Source organism: Cydia amplana, chromosome 7 (assembly GCF_948474715.1).
Source record: "Cydia amplana chromosome 7, ilCydAmpl1.1, whole genome shotgun sequence".
Taxonomy (NCBI): Eukaryota; Metazoa; Arthropoda; class Insecta; order Lepidoptera; family Tortricidae; genus Cydia; species Cydia amplana.
In genome coordinates, this window is record NC_086075.1 from 18,700,416 (window position 1) to 18,720,184 (window position 19,769).

General features: G+C 36.3%; 2 protein-coding genes across 2 annotated transcripts in view; one reads left to right on the forward strand and one right to left on the reverse strand.

Annotated features, from left to right (window-relative positions):
- Positions 1-19,769, reverse strand: part of LOC134649538 (membrane alanyl aminopeptidase-like) — a 123,359-nt gene that overhangs the window by 89,276 nt on the left and 14,314 nt on the right. The window contains exons 8-13 of the mRNA XM_063504307.1: positions 18,201-18,298; positions 17,292-17,480; positions 16,679-16,857; positions 15,944-16,075; positions 15,549-15,633; positions 14,273-14,403 (exon numbers count right to left, since the gene is read on the reverse strand). Coding sequence (XP_063360377.1) covers positions 14,287-14,403; positions 15,549-15,633; positions 15,944-16,075; positions 16,679-16,857; positions 17,292-17,480; positions 18,201-18,298 — 800 coding nt within the window. The 3' untranslated portion in view covers positions 14,273-14,286. The remainder of the gene's footprint in view (positions 1-14,272; positions 14,404-15,548; positions 15,634-15,943; positions 16,076-16,678; positions 16,858-17,291; positions 17,481-18,200; positions 18,299-19,769) is intronic.
- Positions 1,978-11,002, forward strand: LOC134649519 (aminopeptidase N-like). Its single transcript, XM_063504279.1, has 14 exons — positions 1,978-2,874; positions 3,203-3,355; positions 4,367-4,654; positions 4,757-4,937; positions 5,359-5,639; positions 5,954-6,128; positions 6,844-7,027; positions 7,355-7,458; positions 8,303-8,497; positions 8,906-9,096; positions 9,482-9,658; positions 9,848-9,994; positions 10,431-10,509; positions 10,789-11,002. Exons 1-14 carry the CDS (start codon positions 2,150-2,152, stop codon positions 10,999-11,001), a joined length of 3,093 nt encoding a protein of 1,030 aa, XP_063360349.1. The 5' UTR covers positions 1,978-2,149; the 3' UTR covers position 11,002.

A 19,769-nucleotide genomic window follows, 5' to 3' on the forward strand; every position in this document is an offset into this window, starting at 1 on the left:
TTTTAAAGAGCTTAGTGAGTGAGCTTAGTGTTTTAAAGAGGGAGTGCAGTCACTGCGTTATATAAATGTTTGCCCGTATTACAAAAATATAAAGTGCCAATTTGAAAACAATCCTAAAAACCGATTGACAACGAGACGCAGCTTCATCTTCAAGGGTTAACATAAAAATGATAAGAATTAAGAAACACTACAAGATAATCTATTTATCGGTTATCTATCATAAAACGTACTTATCTTTTGACAATAAAATCTTTATACTCGAAGCCCGTCTGAGATGGCATGGTCATGTCATGAGAAGAAATTTAATGAAGACCATACGCTTACATTGTGATTCTTTGTTTCAATCTTCGATCAACACGGGCTTCCGACAAAGGTTTCAATAGTCGCAAGGCATGACTACATGTACATATTGTTTATTGTTGATATAGTCTTTGGCCTCTGTTTTATCGACAATACCCTAGTCGCAAGCAATACATCATAGTTACAGTACTATCACACGAAATCAAGCTTCCGTTTTTGCTCTAACTTGTCATTAATCATGAAGCTCAGAGGCTTTGGTAAAGTTCAAGGCCTGCATAAGCTTCGGTTTGGTGGTATACAGGTTTATTTCACGATTTTAGATAGAATTGGAAACACATTTAATACTGAAAGCTTACATAAAATGTCTGATAAACAAGGCATTTACGCATAATTCGGTCGTTTTCAAAATATAACTTTTTGTTAGGTTACTTATGTAACTTATGTTGCTTGCAATTAAGATTGAAGCAGCGACGGAATATAGTATATAACACTTATCTGACACATAATATCGCTGAAAGTTATCCCTTCTTCCCGCCCGCAGCTTTGAATACTACCCAACCCAATCCACCGTTACCTATCCCGCTTTAAGAAAAAAAGGATCTTCGCAAACTTCGCAGTAAAAAGCAAAGTGAGTAATGTTTGCGCTAACTATGTAATATTAAAGTAAAGTTAATATACATAGTTATATTCCATATATTTTATATTACCTATAAATTCATCTTTAGGTAACGTAGCAATATATTATTTTTTGCCATCCGATGAATTCAATACCCACAGTCATTTAAAATATACTCTTACTAGTGGTTAAGAATAAGCGAAGACGTGAAAGATAAAACGTACCTATCGGTTACCAATACTTTATCACACAGAATTCTTGAAAAACATAAAGATTGTGTCAATCAATTTGAGCACAGGAAATCCAAATGTTCCGTAGATGACGAATGCGAGAAATATTGCTCAATGATAGGTACCGTAATATGTGCGGATCTAATAGGTAGAGATTAATTGTGTCAATCAATAAATTAGGTTTTTTTGACGAACACAAAAATGAAGTACCAACTTTTTAGGTACCTACGTATGATATGGAAATCAGGTAGAATTAACAAGTATTTGTGTAGTAAAATGGATGACTCAGAGCAGCGCTATTTTCAGTCCCCAACCAGAAAACTTAAACTATTTACAAATTTTATTAAATAAGAAAACTATTTAACTAGCCAAATATTTCGCTGCCAATATGATGTAAGTAAATGGAAGGTGGACCTGTTAAAACTTCAAAGGCTCCGTTTTAATTTTAAAACAACTAAGATTGAAATATATTGTGATAATAACAGGTAAGTAGGCACTTAGTAAGTGCCACTTACACAATTTGGTGAAATTGGTCTCACAATACAAAAATGAAGCTTTTAAATGAGTGTAGTTTTAATTAATTTAACATAATTATATTTAATAGGCAGGCAAGACATTTATTGAAAAAATTAAAATGACCGAATTGTAACTAAATAATTTTAGTACCTACCTACTTATACATATGTAGATTTTATACAAACTATCACGTTTTCTTACTCGAGTGTTACTTAAAATTTGTCATAAAATACCCAAGTACCTATATGAATGCAATTTTTGCAAGTGCGATCGCGATCGCTGAATCGTTATCTCAACATTTCTCAATACTTGAGAGAAGCGAAATAATGCGATAAACTTTTATCTGTCTCTCGAATGACAGTATCGGATGATCTAAATCCACGGATCGTTCATTCTTTCTCCAAGTAGTCCAAAAGTGGTTGTGTTTTGTTCGCATGAAACGGATAATTTAACATTTTACTGTTCCGGCCATTTTATATGTTCCAAAATGGTCCGGAGAAAGACCAAGTGGAAGTGTCTCATCCTCATCAACCTAATATTGTTGAGTGTGTTCGCAAAATCTTTACCAATAGAAAGGAAAATACAATCACTAAACGTAGTTGATACTGCTTTTGCGGAACCTGAGTTACCTCGAATACCGTTAGTACCATTTAGTGAACATGTGAAAAGCGACGATTTTGAACCAAATGGAGAGGTTGATACTACGGAAGGTAACACAGAACCTCTAACTACAACTGATGCCAATACAGAAACACCTAGCACCGTGGAAGATGAAGTACTTACTACAACTGAATCAGTTATTATTCCTTTCACTTCAGAAGAAGATAATGCAGTAGAATCCAATGTGACTATGTTAACAAATGGAACCAGATCTCTATTCCGAAATGTAAGACCAGGTCAAGAAGCAAGACAATACAGCATCGAAATAACCCCCAATGGAAACACTTTTACTGGTCGTGCCGTCATTCAAGTGCGTATAACTAGTGCAACCATGGAAGATCCTATTGTTTTACACGTTGAAGATCTTAATATTCAAGCAGTTCGAACTGGAATCTTTACGGAAGTGAATGCGATTCCAGCCGATTTTAATGTTGATGACGGCGTGTTGGAAATATGGCCTCAGCAAGAAGCTTCGAACTATATAGTAGTAATAGAGTATACTGGAAACATGCAAACCGGCTTCGGATTGTTTCAAGGCGAATTCAGCGGAATGTAATGGCATTTTATATTTTGTTTAAAGAGCTTAAATTTTTATTAAAATTATATAAAATATGTGTCAGTCCATGATATATTATTTAGTTCCAAGCTATCGTATATACGTACCAAAAGGTACGCAGTAATAAGAAGTATCTAATAAGCGCAAATGACCTAGCGAATATATTTTTGTGTATTTGTTCACCAGATTTGTTATCTGTTATCCCTAACCTGTAGTTTAAAATTGAGATTACCCCATTTACTCGAAAATCTTGCATAGTATATTTTGTCAACCGAACTACCTTAAAATGTCTGTCAGCAATTACTAAGATAATTTTGATTTCAGCGACTACTTGGCAATGAACCTGCACGCCACCAACGCCCGGCGGGTGTTCCCTTGCATGGACGAGCTCACGGAACCATCGACTATCTCTTTCACCTTCAATAACATCCCATACAATAACATCTTTATGAATTCTGCTCAAGAAGACAACACTAAGTAAGTAAAATTTAGTTTACGTTAATAATTATATAACTACGTTTTATATAATCAAATATATAACCTACCTCAAATCTATGTGATTCAGTCACCCCTTAAGAGGCCTTATCGATTTTAGTCGCTAAAATGTAAAATTGATAGATTTAGTCGATGAAATTGTACACCTTTTGTTACGTAATAGAAATAACAAGTAAGTACTGGTATGATATCTATTAGCACGTCTTCTTATCTTGCACTTTTACAGATATTTTTTTTGAAACAGACTCACTATATTAGTAATGATTTTTTTTCTCATGGACGATTTGGTAAACGCGCGTAAAGCACTGATTTTGTCGATCTTATTTGTAAATTTCGTAAAGTTGGGACTGCTAAAAATGGTAATTTTGTATTACAAACATCCTGTCCTGTACTGTTACTAAATGAAAGTTAGACGAAATCAACTTTCACCAGAAATTACTTCATAACAAGTGACAATTTTTCGTGAAAATCTACTTAATTTCATCGTAATTTTGATACTTCAACAATCTACAACATTTCCTGGAACTGTTCTTATACATCATTTTGTATAATTTAGGTACCACTATAATTTGTTGATGAATTTTTAAAAACAGCCCCTTCTTGATGAGAAGACGTGCTAATAGAAACCAATACTTGTTATTTAGATATTACGTAACAATTTCAACGACTACATCTATCAATTTTACATTTTGGCTTAAGCGATATTGTTTCAAATATTTTAATAATGAAACATCTATCCAGTCATTCCAGTCTTCCAAAGATCTGATACATATCTTTCTCTACAGTTTTTAATACTTTGGATGACAACGTACATCTTAAATACCTGCTTACTTAGTTTGTTTCGAGTATAATATATCGCTTAATGATTAGTATTTTATTTTACTTTACTATTACTTTTTTGTGTAGATTAATGATTTTGTAATGATTAGTATTTTATTTTAGGTACTTTACTAATAGTATTTTATTACTAATATTTTTCTGTGTTTTATTTAGCGGCCAATTCAAAGCATTGCTAGGCCCAGCGGGGCTTTGGGGCATGGTAGCCCACAACTTTAACAATATCAACAACCCCGCGGCTGGCGTGCAACTTTACGCTCGCCCGGGAGTTATCAACCAAGAAAACCAGGCTTCAGTCGCCATCAATTCTTATTTCAACAACCTGGAACAGTGGACTCAAAAACCTTATAATGAAATCGTTCTGGACCAAGACGGAAGGATGCTTGTTATAGCGTTACCTGACGTGCATAAAGATTGGTATGCCCTGTCAACGGTTTGCATCTGGTAAGATTATATTCTTGTTATTTTTGTTTTCAATGAACATGTTGTAAAGTTTGAAGCCAAGGCATTCTTATATAGAAAAATATATATTTTTGCATTCACCAGGGAACCATACGTCTTGATGGAACGGGTAAATTCGGTGAAACAGAGAAAGGAAGCATTAGCTGAGATGGCTGAGGCAATAGCTAGGCAGTGGTACGGATATGTCATCTATCCCGAGAACTGGCGCTTCCAGTGGGTGATCCAAGGCCTTGCTTCTTACACTGGCTACGAGCTCAACAGAGAAGTAAGATATGTGTTAAATATTTTATTACATGGTAGATATGAACTCAGGTGACTTTTTGAAATTAGATACTAATTTGTTAAACAAAGGCAATCTCTCTTTTATGCAGTCTGAAGTAAGAAGAATCAAATTACCTACGTAACGCTAAAAAGTTTTACCACCTTATTATCTATATGATTTTTTTTTGTTCAACACGGGTAGCAATCCTTCATTAGTAACCATTAGGTATACACAATGGTTCTAGGGATTAAAGTACGGGTCAAAAAATCACTTGACTGTATCTCTACTATGGATTATATTGGCAACATTGTTTGATGTTTGTCGCCCGAATCAATAAAAACCTCAAGTAAAGAAACTATTACAAACCACTAAGGTTAATTGTGATTGATCGGCCATTTAAAGCCTAACAAAAAAACCTTTCCAGTTCCAAAACAACCAATTATTAGACGTGACACTCGTGGACTTCAACACAGTATTCGTAACTGACGTCGTCCAAGAATCCTTGTACCGGGACGGATACGCCATCGCCCGTCCTCTAGAGCCGGCGGAAGAAATATTCGATGAAAATGAAATAAGAGACCACATTGCTGGACAACGGATATTGAAATACAAAGCCCCGGCGATAATGAACATGTTGAAACTGATTCTCGGCAACGAGGAACAGGATTTCATTCGGGCAGCAGGCCAGATACTTTTGAACAGCAGGTAATGGTGTTCTTATTTTTTATAGCGTACAATTTAGCATCGTCTGAAAATATTCCGCAATGAACAATGATAATACATAGGTAATCTTCAAAATATGAACTAAGTAAACATAGTACTATAAACTTAAACTTTATAATTAAGATCATGTGGGGTGAAAAAGTAGAGAAACAGTTTGAGGATTCCCTACAAGTGTTTCTCTTGCCTCAGTGTTTGTCTTATCCCATCTGACCTTATTTCATATTGTTTTTTTTTTCTATCAATATGACATGGCTTATAATTATTATAACACTTTATGTTTTTTATACTCCTACCAGGGCGTTAGAAACAATAAACTCGCGATTCTTCATCGACGCCATAAACGCCGAGTGGCTAACCAACGGCAACAACATGGTAGATGACATAACGGAGTTTCTGGAGCCGTGGATTACGTCGAATGGCTACCCGACTCTTCATGTCGGGATGAGGCAGGGCGGCGTTCTGCTTACCCAGGTATGGAAACAGGGGATCTTCATATAGGACACGGTGTGTAAGCAGGACATTGCTATATATGTACGTAAATAGTTAGCATGCTCACACAGAGAAAACTGGTTGTGAAAGAATTTAATTTCGAACCTTGTCACGGTCACAGAATAAATATAGTACTAGGTATTACCTACAGAAGCTTCACTGTCTAACAAAACGCGCCTATTACGACATATATGACCACGAGGTGGCGCAAGCGCGACCAGGCGGCCTAGCCAAGGTGACAATTCGCTATCATCGCTTCGCCATCGAATCGCTTTGTGTCTCTCTAACACTCTTCCATATTAGTGTGACGATTCGTTCGCTACGGAGTGTTAAGCTATTGGCATGTTGTCTACGGGGCTACTAAGACTGCTAGACACCAAAAATGGTGTGGGCCTCATGTACTTGCAGCGCCGCGACGACATCGCGGAGTGAGCCACGCCTATCACAGTGACAATCAATATGAAAGTCGATAGGGACCTCATACTACTATCACTGTGAATTAATGTCCTTGAAGACTAAGATTTAGGAAGACTTGGAAAAAATATAATTAGGTAGACATTAAGCCAACTTTTTTTAATTTTTAAAATAACAAACTGAAATAACGTTATTATTTTAAATTTGATGAAACCCAAGTATTATGAATATTATGATCTAATCTAATGTTATTTAACTTATTTATCATTCTTGATTACCTTAGGAAAAATTCGGCTTCACCGCATCGGAGCAGGTGAACTACCAGATCCCAGTCACTTGGACGACAAGCATCAACCCCAACTACGAGACCAACAACATCAGACCGACGGCCATGATGGATAACACTATGACAATAAATATCCCGCTCGATGAAGAGGACTATGTATTGTTTAACATTCAGGGACAAGGTAATTGAAGTGAACTGAAGTTATCATAATTATGCAAACCGGGACACGAAAAGTTTCACTTTTTCAGGGTTCCGTACCGTACCCAAAGGGTAAAAACGGGACCCTATTAAGTACTAAGACTTCACTGTCCGTGTGTCTCTCAACATGTTATGTCATATTGCGCCGAGCAATGCTTAGAATCGGACCAAGGTTACTCTGTATCGCATTTGTAATGACAAAGTTTGGCAATAATGTCATCATTCATATTAAATTTATATGAAAATATAACGTTTATAAATTAGAGTACCGTCCACATAAATTACACATGTAAATTCCTTAATATCCCAGGATACTACCGTGTCAACTACGACTTGGCTCTATGGGAGAGGATTATATGGGCGCTGGAGGATCCGGAGCAACGCGAACTAATCCACCCGCTCAACCGCGCCACAGTAAGTCTAATCGAATTTTAATACAGCCATCAATCAAATGTTGCTGAACTTGCTTATGAAGTTGGACAAATGAGGGTTGGCAAACAATTTCTATGATTAGTGTTATTCGTGAGAATCTTTTATGGCTCCTCTACACGATGGGCCATCATACTGGCCCACTAAGATGGGCAAGCGTGTAGAGAGGGTAGTGGTGTCGGATGGCTTATGGCGTGGCGGGATGGCCGCGGTGTCAGATTTCCGTCCGCACATAAAAGGTAGTGGGCCAGGGATGGCGCGTACGCATCTACACGTGGCCCATTCCATAGTGCGTGCTCTCAACCATCGCATGGCCATCTCGCTGACCCAGCGCTGGGTCATCGTCTAAAGGAGCCTTAACCATCGCATGGCCATCTCGCTGACCCAGCGCTGTGCCATCGTCTATAGGAGCCATTAGCGTTTTAGCGTCGTTATTTTCACCAGAACTAGTATTGGTATCGGAAATGCAAAATTGCAAACTGCACAAACAATAAAATGCAACTTTCTCATTCGTTAATCAAGAATAATAAGGCTCACTCAGACGTTACGCGAACTTGCAAGTTTCATTACATTCAGGTATTTCATCGGTCGCCCGAATTGGATGTAACCTCAAAATAGAGTCCGCAATTGTAACTAAACTCCGCATGCAAGTTCGCGCGCTGTCTAAATTTAATGAGCTCTTAAAGAAGGTCTTTGATAGTTGGTGTGGTGAATAAATATTTACTTACTCTGGTTATTTAATCGAAATGGAGTAGTCATGTAGAATCAGATGCTATCCAGATATTTTTAAGGCACTACTTAAATATTTTATGAAATTTTCTTTATGTAGCTTGTAGACGATGCCCTTAACCTCGCAAGGGCCGGTATGCTGGACTACGACATCGCCTTCCAAGTAGTCCTCACCATGGAGCATGAGATCAGCTACGCGCCATGGAAGGCCTTCGTCAGGAACATGGGCTTCTTGCAGAAGAGGCTTCTTGCAATGGTGGAAGTAGACGAAGAATTGGATCCAGACATTTACTTGGTAAGTATTTCCTTTTTTATAATTCAATTTGTCCACCGTGACCACCATTGGTGCAAGATTGTCGAAATTTAGAATACAATTTGAGCAGATTAAAATATTATTACTTTTGAGGTTTACAATACAGGTAACTACTGTTTCAAGTTTTTAACCTATAGTGAATGCGTTTTAATTTTAACCCAAAAAATTACTTCTCTAAGAATTTAGTTAAAATATTTTTTATGTTCATGTTCAAAAACAGGATGATCATAGGTAGTTCCACCTTACATTAAATACTTTTATGAATATGTAGTTTAGGCATTATCATCTTTAGCAAAGAAATAAACGTGAACTATTAGAACTTCCCTCCTGATCTTCATCAGCAGTTTAACTTCAGCAGCAGATTTGATCGTTGATCTGCGTTTTTCACAGAGAATGGTCCGGCGAACAGTAGGCAGAGTGGAAGACGAGATCGGCTTCTACCCTGACATCTCTGTGACTGAGGACTCCGATGTGGCCATGACGCGAGGGCTGGTTATGGAACACGCCTGCAAGGCTGGCTACGCGCCGTGTGTGGCTGCAGCCATTGATTGGTTCTGGGATCCTAATGATCGGGATGTGGTGTAAGTTGGCTTATTTCTACAGGACGGCATGTTGTTTTCTCATCTTTATTTCATCTACTCACTCAACTCAAGGACTCAAGTTTCTACAGAAGACTAGAAGTCTCTAAAAAGTTTAAAAAATACGTTTGTTTTTAAAATGTTATATAACTGAATAGTGAAAAAACAAAGACGAGTCCCACTGAAATATTTTCCAAGACTCGAAGACAAACTTGCAAAAAAGATTCCCAGCTAAGTATAACTTGGTTTCTTCAAATCAAGAGTTCATTGTGAATTGAGACCATTTAGTTTAGGTATGTAAGCATTTTGTCATGGCCTGATTGTGAACACTTCTCGATACAGCCTTCGTAAGAAGGGCCTTGATCTAACAGAAGCCTATTTTTTGCAGTAACCCCAACATACCGCATGAAATAAGGCCAGCAGTATACTGTACCATGGTAAGAGAAGGAGGGAATGACGTCATCAACGCATTATACGAACGCCGGGAGATAGAGCCGACGATATATGAACAGGTCGTCATTCTTGAATCCTTGGCTTGCTCTCAGGACCAACAGTTTCTTTCAACGTAAGTAGCTAATGAATACCATCATTAGACTCGCTATAAACATTTGCTTAGTATCCTTAATACGCTGTGAAGTGGGATGGCCAAAAAAATTAACATAATGCAACTCCTCAGAAATATGTCTACTTGGTATTTGTCCCTTAATAAATCTACACAGCGAATACAAAATGAATGTCGAATCATGTTCAACAGATATCTCGCAGAAACTTTGGCTTCCAACGGCCCCTATAGCACTGAGGAGAGGAACAGGATCTTCAAAGCCATAGTGGGGTCCGGCACTGACAACGCTTTCACCGCTATCAACTTCATCTCACGAAACACGGCTAACGTGAGAGCAATGTGAGTGAATCAGTTAATTTTTGGTATTTTTAGGTAGGTTTCAGACTACACCAGCGTTACTGCCGCAGTATTGCAGCGTGACTTTACTGGCGACTGGTTATGGTATGGTAGGTTTACTGCATTACTGTCGCAAATGTCAGTTGTCCGGACAGCAAACTATAGAAAATAAATAAAATAAATTATTTAAAATGGGCAAAAATTACCAAATACAAACCACGAAATACAAAATTACTAGGTCTAAATAAAAATAGAAAGAAGACAAATTGTTTACCTAAGTATATATAGCAAAACCTAGAAGAAATCTGCAGTAAAACGTGATTCGCACTTAAGAAACACAATATTAGGTATAAAAAAATGGGCGTAGTACGAAACCCTTGGGTTGTGAGTTACTTAATTTTTACTTAAATTTTTAATAACCGTTGATCTTAAATATCAGGTATGGAGGACCGGAGAAATTGGAAGATATCGTTTGGCACATGGTTGAATGCTTGGCGGGTGACGGCCTATCCATAGAGGTGAGTGTTTACCAACCTACTAACAAAGAAAGATAAAATTTATATAAAATCTGTTTTTCGCTCCTAATTTTTAAAATAATCAAAAAATCAAAAGGTCAAACGTAGGAGCATAGCTATGGTTAATTAATATAATAATATTTTCCATACTGAAAGTATCCAGAGAGGAAAAAGGGGACTACGTTTGTATGCAAGCTCTTATGCAAGGATTTTTTTTTATTCCCCCGTCTAGTCCTGAGATTTGCCAATAAAGAGAATTCAATCAATCTATCCTTATTCCAGTACCAAAACTGGGCAAACTCCATCAATAGCGACCTCTGGGACTCCGAAATGGCCGCCCAACGAGCCAAAGACATCGTCGAAGAAAACCTGAGATGGGAGCAGCAGCACCTCGAATACGTGTACGAATGGATTGACGAAAACGATGCGCCTACGCTCGTCGTCTCTATGCTCTTGATATTAGGGTCGGTTTTGGTTACGATTTTTAACCATTGATCGTATCGAAATTGTCAAATTTTTCATTATTTTTCCTAGTATTAAGTAATTAATGAACTCTTAATTTTATGGAAATTTAAGCAAGTTTGATATCCATTGTAAAGACTAGCTTTAATCGTACGTTTGAATAAGTTTTTTTATTATTATTAGTCGGGTAGGTAAAGTCCTGAAGTGGTAGAGTGTGGAGATGTCAATAAACGTGAAATTATTAAGAAAATATAACGTTTATAATGACACTTCCACACAAAATCGGTGAAGAGATAACTTTGACGGATAATAGTTACGTATCGATAGAGAAATTAGTAGTTATTAATTCGGTGCAGGTTGCTTAAAAAATAAGGTTGTTGTAGTTGTACGTTGATATCAAATTTTAGGTATGATAGATATTTTATTTAATCGAGGTTGTGTTTATAATGTGCGAAGGAAACTCCTTATTATCTTGCCAGATAATTATAGTGTAGTTTCAAGAGTTCAAATCAATCTATGAATGGTCATTGGTTCAGCTGAACCAAACAAAAAACTTGAAAGTATTTAATATTGCGTCCTATTAATACGTGTTTCAAGTTCCTAGTTCGGTTAACTGTTTAATGTAATGTATGTAAAGTAATGGTAACTTCGAAAACTGGGTAAGTTTGGAAATGGCTAACACATATCTACTAAACCAGAAGCACCTTGTACTTTAGCAATACTTACGGTACTGTGAAGCTTATCGTGGCCCCTTGCTTACTGTTGCTACATTAGAAAGTGCTTCTAGAAAAGTAGTTAATAATCAAATCATCCCGCATTCGAACTTATCCCAATGCACCTTATAGCTGCCAAGCACAACTAATCTTGTACATTTAATAATACCAAAGAGAATAACAATCAGGAAGAGATTTCGACTTAAACTATATACCGCTTTCAAATGCGAGTCAGGATTTTTTCTAAGAAATGTAGCCCTTTCAACACTTTCCAATACTTTTGGACGAATGAATGATATAATATTTATCTTTTAAATTATTTGTGCTCGGGGCTTATTAATAACTATGACGTCATATTTTTGATTTGTTTGAACAGCATGAATGGTATGGAAACATCTTGTTACATTATTTTGTAACGGGTATTGTTAAATAGGAATTTTATAAGAACACCCTGTATATTCAATTTAATCTTAGCGTGTAGCCTAGGTATATTTTATGCCAGAATTGCACAAAGTGAATATTATATTTATCATATAAGCTAGCTATTATGATTATGTTAAGATTATTATTTAATTCTAACTATAAAAAATATTAAATAATAGGTGTAAGCGTAGTTTTAGGTTTTCTACTGCATTTTCACTCACAGTTTTTGTATATTATAATTTATAGGTAAGTAAATAATTAATGAAATAAGTAAAAGTAGTTATAATTTTTTTTCTAATAATTTAATATACAATTAAGTTTGAAGCAAACGCGTCCTCTTGCTTCAAATTTGGTTATTATTTATTGTAGTATAATAAATATATTAAATTTATCTAAATAATAAATACAAATATTAATGTTAAGGCACATTTATTTCTTTAAAGCAGTTTATTATAAATTAACAATTTAAGTCAGTATTTTACGTGTAATATGTACATATTGCATTAATGCATTAAGTAAAATACAATATAAAATAAATAAAATAATAATTAAGAACTACTATTTCTGTTTTACTAGACCTAATACTAATTACTTTAATAAATAAAACAATCTGTATTATCGAATGGATTTAAAAAACATTATTTAATGACTAGATAATGTCATAACTGCTAAATAATTCAACAAAAAATCAAATATATCATTTAAACAAATATGTTGTCTGGGAACTACACCCCAACAAGATTTTATTTAGCATTCGCCATGTTGCGGATTTTCAGTGGTACTAATTTACTTTACTGGCAAGGAGACTTCTTGACAACAGAATGTCACCGATGTAAATAAAAAGAAAATATTTCGCGAAGCGACACTACGGGGGCAGCACAGGAGTCCCCAAGTTTAGGCTTACAATGTACCCCACAAGATGGCAGAAATTGAAATGCACAAGAAAAACTACCTATGTGAACAGTAGAGGGCAGCACGTGAAGTGTCAACGTACATTTTGTTTCTATTCAGGTCACAGGACCCTCCAACACACACGGCTCCTATCTCAGCCTAAATACTTACAATCTTGTCAGGTTTTACATTCAATGACAAAAGTTGACAATTTGACAAGTTTACAAACGACAAGTATATCAAACTAGTTAAAAAGCTCTCCTTTTGTAATTTAAAACCTGATGAGGGTCTATTTTTGGAATGTTCCTTTAATATTAATAGAAATACGTTTTTCACCTCAGCAGCTCGAACAAGGGTACTTTGCTACTTAAAAACAGTGAGCAAAATCGCATTTTGCTCACTGAGTGGGACAAAATGAGCAAAATGCGATTTTGCTCACTCAGTGAGCAAAATGCCATTTTGCTCACTGTTTTTAAGTAGCAAAGTACCCTTGTTCGAGCTGCTGAGGTGAAAATTAAATTGTTGGTATATCTTAAGAAAACATGAGTGAATAGAGGTAAGTAATGAAGAAGGAATACATTTGTCGGGTTCTCTAATATGTTCTCACTGCTGAGGTGAAAAATGTTGTGTACTACACGAGATCAAAGTTATTTACATCTCGTGCGCTTTTGAGTCCCTTACTTCGCTCAAGATTCTAAATTAGATTCACTCGCTACGCTCGTGAATCTATTATAGAATCTTTCGCTTGCACGGGACTCAAAATAAGCACTCGAAGAAATATCAAACTTTGATCTCTTGTTGTACAAATAACTATTGTTAGACTTTGTTAAGTGTAAAATATTATTATACATTACGTTGGCCCTAAACTGAAATATATAACAAAACTTACACGAAATCTTAGCGAAGCTGATGCTCATTATAAGTTAAAAACTATGAACATAAACAACAACAAAAAGTAATGTGATTCCATATAAATCCGACCCTTTTTGGGGCATTCCACAAAAAAGTCTACTTTGTTAATGACGTGACTCGTATGTCAGATACCTTATTAACCTGCAGATATCTGTACTAAAATATACCGTTGACTTTAAAGATAAATTATAAAACGCTATCATGCCAAATATTCTTAGGGTTATCAACTTATCAGAAGTGTTAAAAAAAGCGTCACGTACCCGACAATTTTCTGGAATGCCCCATTGCATTTAGGGCCACTTAAAAACGTAATTAAACAGCGCTTGTTGCACATCACACACAGTTACGAACTTAGGTTATCGAACCTTAATACCAATAATTAAAATAGGGTAGTAACCAAATAGGCTAATATCAAGGATAGTATTGAAGTTTGAACGGATGTACTTGAGTCCGGGTTGTCTTTGTCTAATGCCTGTGCTGTAGGATTTGATGTTGGCTGAAAGATAACAAATATAGTTTAAAATAAAACATGCAAAAAGTAACTGCAATAATGTGTTAGTCAAGTCAAAGGTCAAGTTAACCACTTTAGTTTAAAAACGTTTTCGTAAGTGGCGTTTTTTATTTTATATAATAATTATTTATTTAACTAAGGGTAACATTCCATTTCTGACCGCAGCTGCACTACTGGTACTGAACGCGTCGCTGTTACTGTCAATTTCCATAGTAAAATGAACAGTAGTGCAGCTGCGGTTGGAAATGGACTGTCATTTTAAGGTTTACCAACAATTATTTACACCAATGCTTAACATTAACTTACAAACATGTATCCTTATTGAGTAGTGCAATAATCACTTAGAGGTAAACTCTACATGCGACATAAATAGTTGTGATTGATGCTTAAAACTAACAACAGTGGAGACGTATCCTAAATGACACTATTAGGCGTTTTTTTTGTTGTCCCCTACACTTTTTTTTCAAATTTGGGATTTTTTATGTTATTTCTACTCAGAATCACGAGCTCTTTCTATCCTTATAGGAGAAAAAAATTGTCCTATTTCCATACATTTTTCGATCTTTCCATTCTGCGACCGCCATACAAAGTCTATGAAAAATGGTGACGTAATGGAAATAAAAACCTTAGGACACTTTTTTTCTTCTATTAGGATAGAAAGGGCTCGTGATTCTGAGTAGAAATAACAAAAAAAATCCCAAATTTGAAAAAAATGTGTAGGGGACAACAAAAAAAAACGCCCTATTATCTTTACTAAGATAAGATATAAAAATAGGTTCCTGCCAAAAATAAAACCGTTGAGGAAAAAAGAAAAGTACCAATCAAAAACTTAAATTACGTTTTACGTAAATGATCGTCCGCCGAGGCGTCCGACATATCATTTTCTATGACGGCTGATCGGTGATCATGTGGTGCTTTTCATAGAAAACGAAGCCCCGGAAACACCGGCCCGGCCCCGGCCCGGTCTAGCGTGAGTCAACCTTAAGGTTGTGAGGCGGCTTCTTTGAATTTTTTAACCTGTTATTGATGGTAGAATGAGAAGGTCATCTTTCAGCAAGCTCCGACCAGCGCTCAGATGCCGTTTGAGTACTTACACATAGAAGCAAAAACAGTTTATATTATATACTTACTAAGGTAGTTGTACTGTTGAGTATGAGATTCGCTATAGGTTTTATTCCAGGAGGCAGTCTATATATCAGACGTTGTTCATTTTCCCTGAAATTAAAATTAACACGATGAGAATAATTTTGGGAACAAAATGAATAAGTATTAGTTTTTAATTTTATTAAAAAGTTTTATCATGTTTTTAACGTCTTGTATTTCGCTTCATGAATAAATAATTATTTTCCTCATTTCATCATTAAGTAAATAAAATTAAATAAGAAATTACTTCTTAATCACAGCACATGCCGCTGCAAATATACTGGAGGAAATTATATAAACAACTTTATTAGCTGAATTGTTGCTTATTTTTATTAACTAGATCGTTGAAAGCGTAAAAAACTATCATAAAATATCAACTCACGTCAGATGCCTTGCGACAGTTCTGTCATCGTTCTCGAAACTGGTCAGATTGTCAGTTCTGAGCTGATAGGCCACATCCCCGCTCTCACGCAGAACTGAGTAGTAGCAGGCTTGTCGGGAGTCAGGGTCTAGTCTGAAAAATTACACAAACAAAGTTGGAAGGCAATTTCGAACTTTATTTTTCGAGTTAGTTTTCGGTCTTGCATTTGAGATTTCGACTACAATTAGATCTATTTTGAGTTGACATACTTTATTTAAGTGAACTACTGAGTTTTCAGTGGATCTCGCTTAAGAGCCCATCAACGTGCACACTAGCGCCACTGTTAAATAATCGTGATTATTTAAATTTAACGAAATATATTTAAAAAAGGGGGCCGCTACGTACTGTATCTTGTATTAAAGTACCGTTTGAATACATCAAACTAGTTTCTATGTTGCTGGATTCGTCAATCTATGCGTCCAAAGTTAAAACGGCCGTTTTTGTTTTGATCTAGAATAAAGCATACTACTTATGTTGTTCTGTCCGCCCAACGCGTGGCCTTATTCTCCACATCCTCTCGAGTCGTTTCACTACAGCTTTGATCATCTGGGCTCTTCGATCACGGTACTTCTTGGTCGCAGCCGCCATCGTCTTGTGTTTCACCTCAAGATCATGCAACGTTGGTTCTCTGCATTTTACCAGGTGACACGACCAACCAACCAACCAACTTCTATAAGACCACTACACTAGCCTTACCTGTGTCGTCTGCCCTTCGTCTGATAGTACAGGTTCAGAACGCGATTAACGCACGACTCGTGCTGCAAGGCGCACGCAAAGTTGATGATGTCGCTGCGGAAAAGTCGGGTCTTTGGCTGCTGCTCCAAGTCTTGGATCAGGCGCGCGTAGATCGCTGCCACGTTCTTGCGCATGAATTGCTGAAAATATTAATATATTTGTTACAAGGTACCTAATTGAGATAATTCACTACCGTAAAATACCTATGCCTACTTTGCTCTAGAATTAAGTCCAAAATTTTTTGAGAATGTGTATTTTAAAAACTAAATTCTCGTTAAACTCATGACAAACTATAAATATAATACTGAGACCTCTGACATTCCAGGCGCTAATGAACTAAGTGTTAAACTTAGGATCTATTGTAAGGCTTCTATTGCCATTTTCTATTATGTTTTTTTTTCTTTTTTTCCCCTCTTTTTTGTACGCATGTGTGTGCGTTGGTGCTAGCATTAGTTTAAGATTTAATACTTTGTAACTATTGGCTTCCTATTTTTAATCTTGTTGTCTATTCTAAGTTTATAGCTGTTGGTTCTCCTTAACATAAATAAATAAATAAATAATCAATGAACCGTACCCTCCACTCCTCATAAAGAGCTCTAGTAAAGTTGCAAGCAGCATCCTTCGTCTTCAGCAGTTCGAAGCCAGAAATCACCGACTCCCATACCACATAGCTATGTTCCTTTTCCAAGTAGCCTAATATGTATGTCGCCAGCTCGTAACTGAGGTCTCCAGAGGTGAAGAGAGCGAAGGCGTCGTTGACGATCTGAAACAAATTAATTCACACATTGAAATTGGATACCGTTTCCCACAAAATTTAAGCGGACAATTGGTTCTCCATCTGATCAGCTTGTAGGTTGTCTGTATTTTAAATCCAATCACTTAATTTAGTTTATCACTGCAACTAAGATTTAAAAACGTGCGGTTACCTACGGGAGAACGATTTAAACCACTATATCAATCACAAATTAAGTACTAGTAGCGACTTATTCTAGCTTTATAATTTTGAAGAACTTGACCACATATTGACCAAATGACCAGACATAGAGGGAGGGAGAACTCATTTATTGTATAATAAGTGTTATAAAATGAATATAAAACTAAAATTAACTACAATTAAGATAACTAAAGCTAAAAAATTAAAAATACCTATCAAAATTTTGCGCCCTTGGTAGGGTGCCCATCATGGAGGCAGCGTTCCCGCGCTGGATTGCTATGGCCATGCAATCTTTGCGCGAGAAAGCTGCCTGCGCGAGGGTTACCCGTGGTCTCCTTCAGGCGTTTACTGAGCGCAGATATGTGTTACTTGAATGTTCATAATATTATTGTTCATGTTATTTCACAATTTCTTTTAAAATGAGAGCGTAACTTCTATGGATGTGGTTCCATATGATGGATGGATGATGTTCTTGATATTCTTAAGGTACGCTCGTACTATAATTAAACATGTTTTAATTAAGATTATATTTTAAGCAGCTGTTCTCACCTGAGCCCGATTCAGCTCGTGAATGGCATTATGTTCGTTTCGCAGCGTTTTGGCGATGAGCTTCCACGTTTCCTCGTCGTAGTTCACTCGGTAATACCCTGGAATTTTACAAGGCAAAGTATTTTAACAAAACAATTTGGCTGCGGTATATGTATGACCATACCCCGGATTTTTGGGTGCGGGAATGTTTTACACTAGCATAAAAATAGGTAAAAAAATTAACTATATGAACATTTCTAAGCCCGTTTGGAGCTTACTAGAGTCTGTGCGGAAAGAGATTAGAAGAGTCGTGGAATGTAGGGGGTCCAATACATTCCACGACTCTTCTCTTTTCGAACAGACTACCTATTTTGTATTCATAAGTTTTTTTTTTTTTTTAATTTATCTTCTCAATAAAAAATACACAGCCATACATTATACATATTCTTTCGCCAAACTGCATGACAGTTTGTTGGCGAAAGTAGTATGGTAACTATTTTACAATAAATAAAGTTATAAACAAACGAAATCATTCCGGCTACCAAACATCTGGGGTATGATTCCCTATGTCATTGTTATATTTCATGAAGTAAAACCATAGACTAGGAATCCTCTAGACTGAGTTTAGAGCAATTATTTCATGAAACCGATGCTGCCAAAAATATGGGGGTGCGGGGGGACGAGGTGAGCGAATCCCGTGCTCTGATTGGTCCGTTCAAAGACACGGACCAATCACGGCACGGGATTGACTCGAAGATGGAGTAAAACTACCGTATAAGTGGCAGAGGGGGTAGCGTTACTATGCTCAGTCTAGAGGATTCCTAGTCTATGAGTAAAACTAAATTTCTAAAGAACAACCACTCAATAGACTTAAATAATTTGCCGTTGATTGCTTTCTTGCACTCTAATTTTTTCGTATTTAGAGTTGTACACTACATATTTTGTTAGATTTGTGAATATTTATGTTATTTTTGTTCAGAATCACGAGCTCTTTTGATCCTCAATTTCCCATCAATTTCATTATTCCTCATTACAACTATTTTCCATCCACTTGTTTGCTTTAGTCATGAATTTTAGCACGTTCAGCTTATAAACAAACGTAACCTCTACGAGTCTAGGTTAGCTCTGCGCGTGGGCAGCCTAGAAATAGACGGTTATAGCGCCACCAAGGACTGCCGTTAGTCCGCCTACTGTGTCTAGGTCACGCAAATATAAATATATCATAAATAGCAACAATGTATCGATGTGTAATTTTCTACCTTCTGCATAAAGGTATCTTGGAACTTAAAATGTATTTCAATAAATAAATATTTATATATAAATGTTAATTTTAAATCTTAATGCTAGATGTCTTCTGGAACACCATTCGAGTAATTCGTTGAATAACTTTTAACGCCTGACATTATGTCTCAGCAATGTTGCATAGAAGGATATGGGCATATTTGACTCCTCTGAGTGAACTGTCGTAACAAGACTATGATGTCTGATGTCCACACTTTACATAATGATCTATTAACTAACTAATACAGCTGAAAATAGTACATTTGCTATGAACTTAAGAGCCAACAGGAGTGGTAATTTCTCCATACA

Bases quoted from the DNA above. Each gene is read 5' to 3' on its own strand.
- LOC134649519 (XM_063504279.1), top strand. From the start codon at position 2,150: ATGGTCCGGAGAAAGACCAAGTGGAAGTGTCTCATCCTCATCAACCTA. The intron at 7,459-8,302 runs GTAAGTCTAATC...TTCTTTATGTAG, and splicing joins ACCCGCTCAACCGCGCCACA to CTTGTAGACGATGCCCTTAA. The intron at 9,097-9,481 runs GTAAGTTGGCTT...TATTTTTTGCAG, and splicing joins CCTAATGATCGGGATGTGGT to TAACCCCAACATACCGCATG.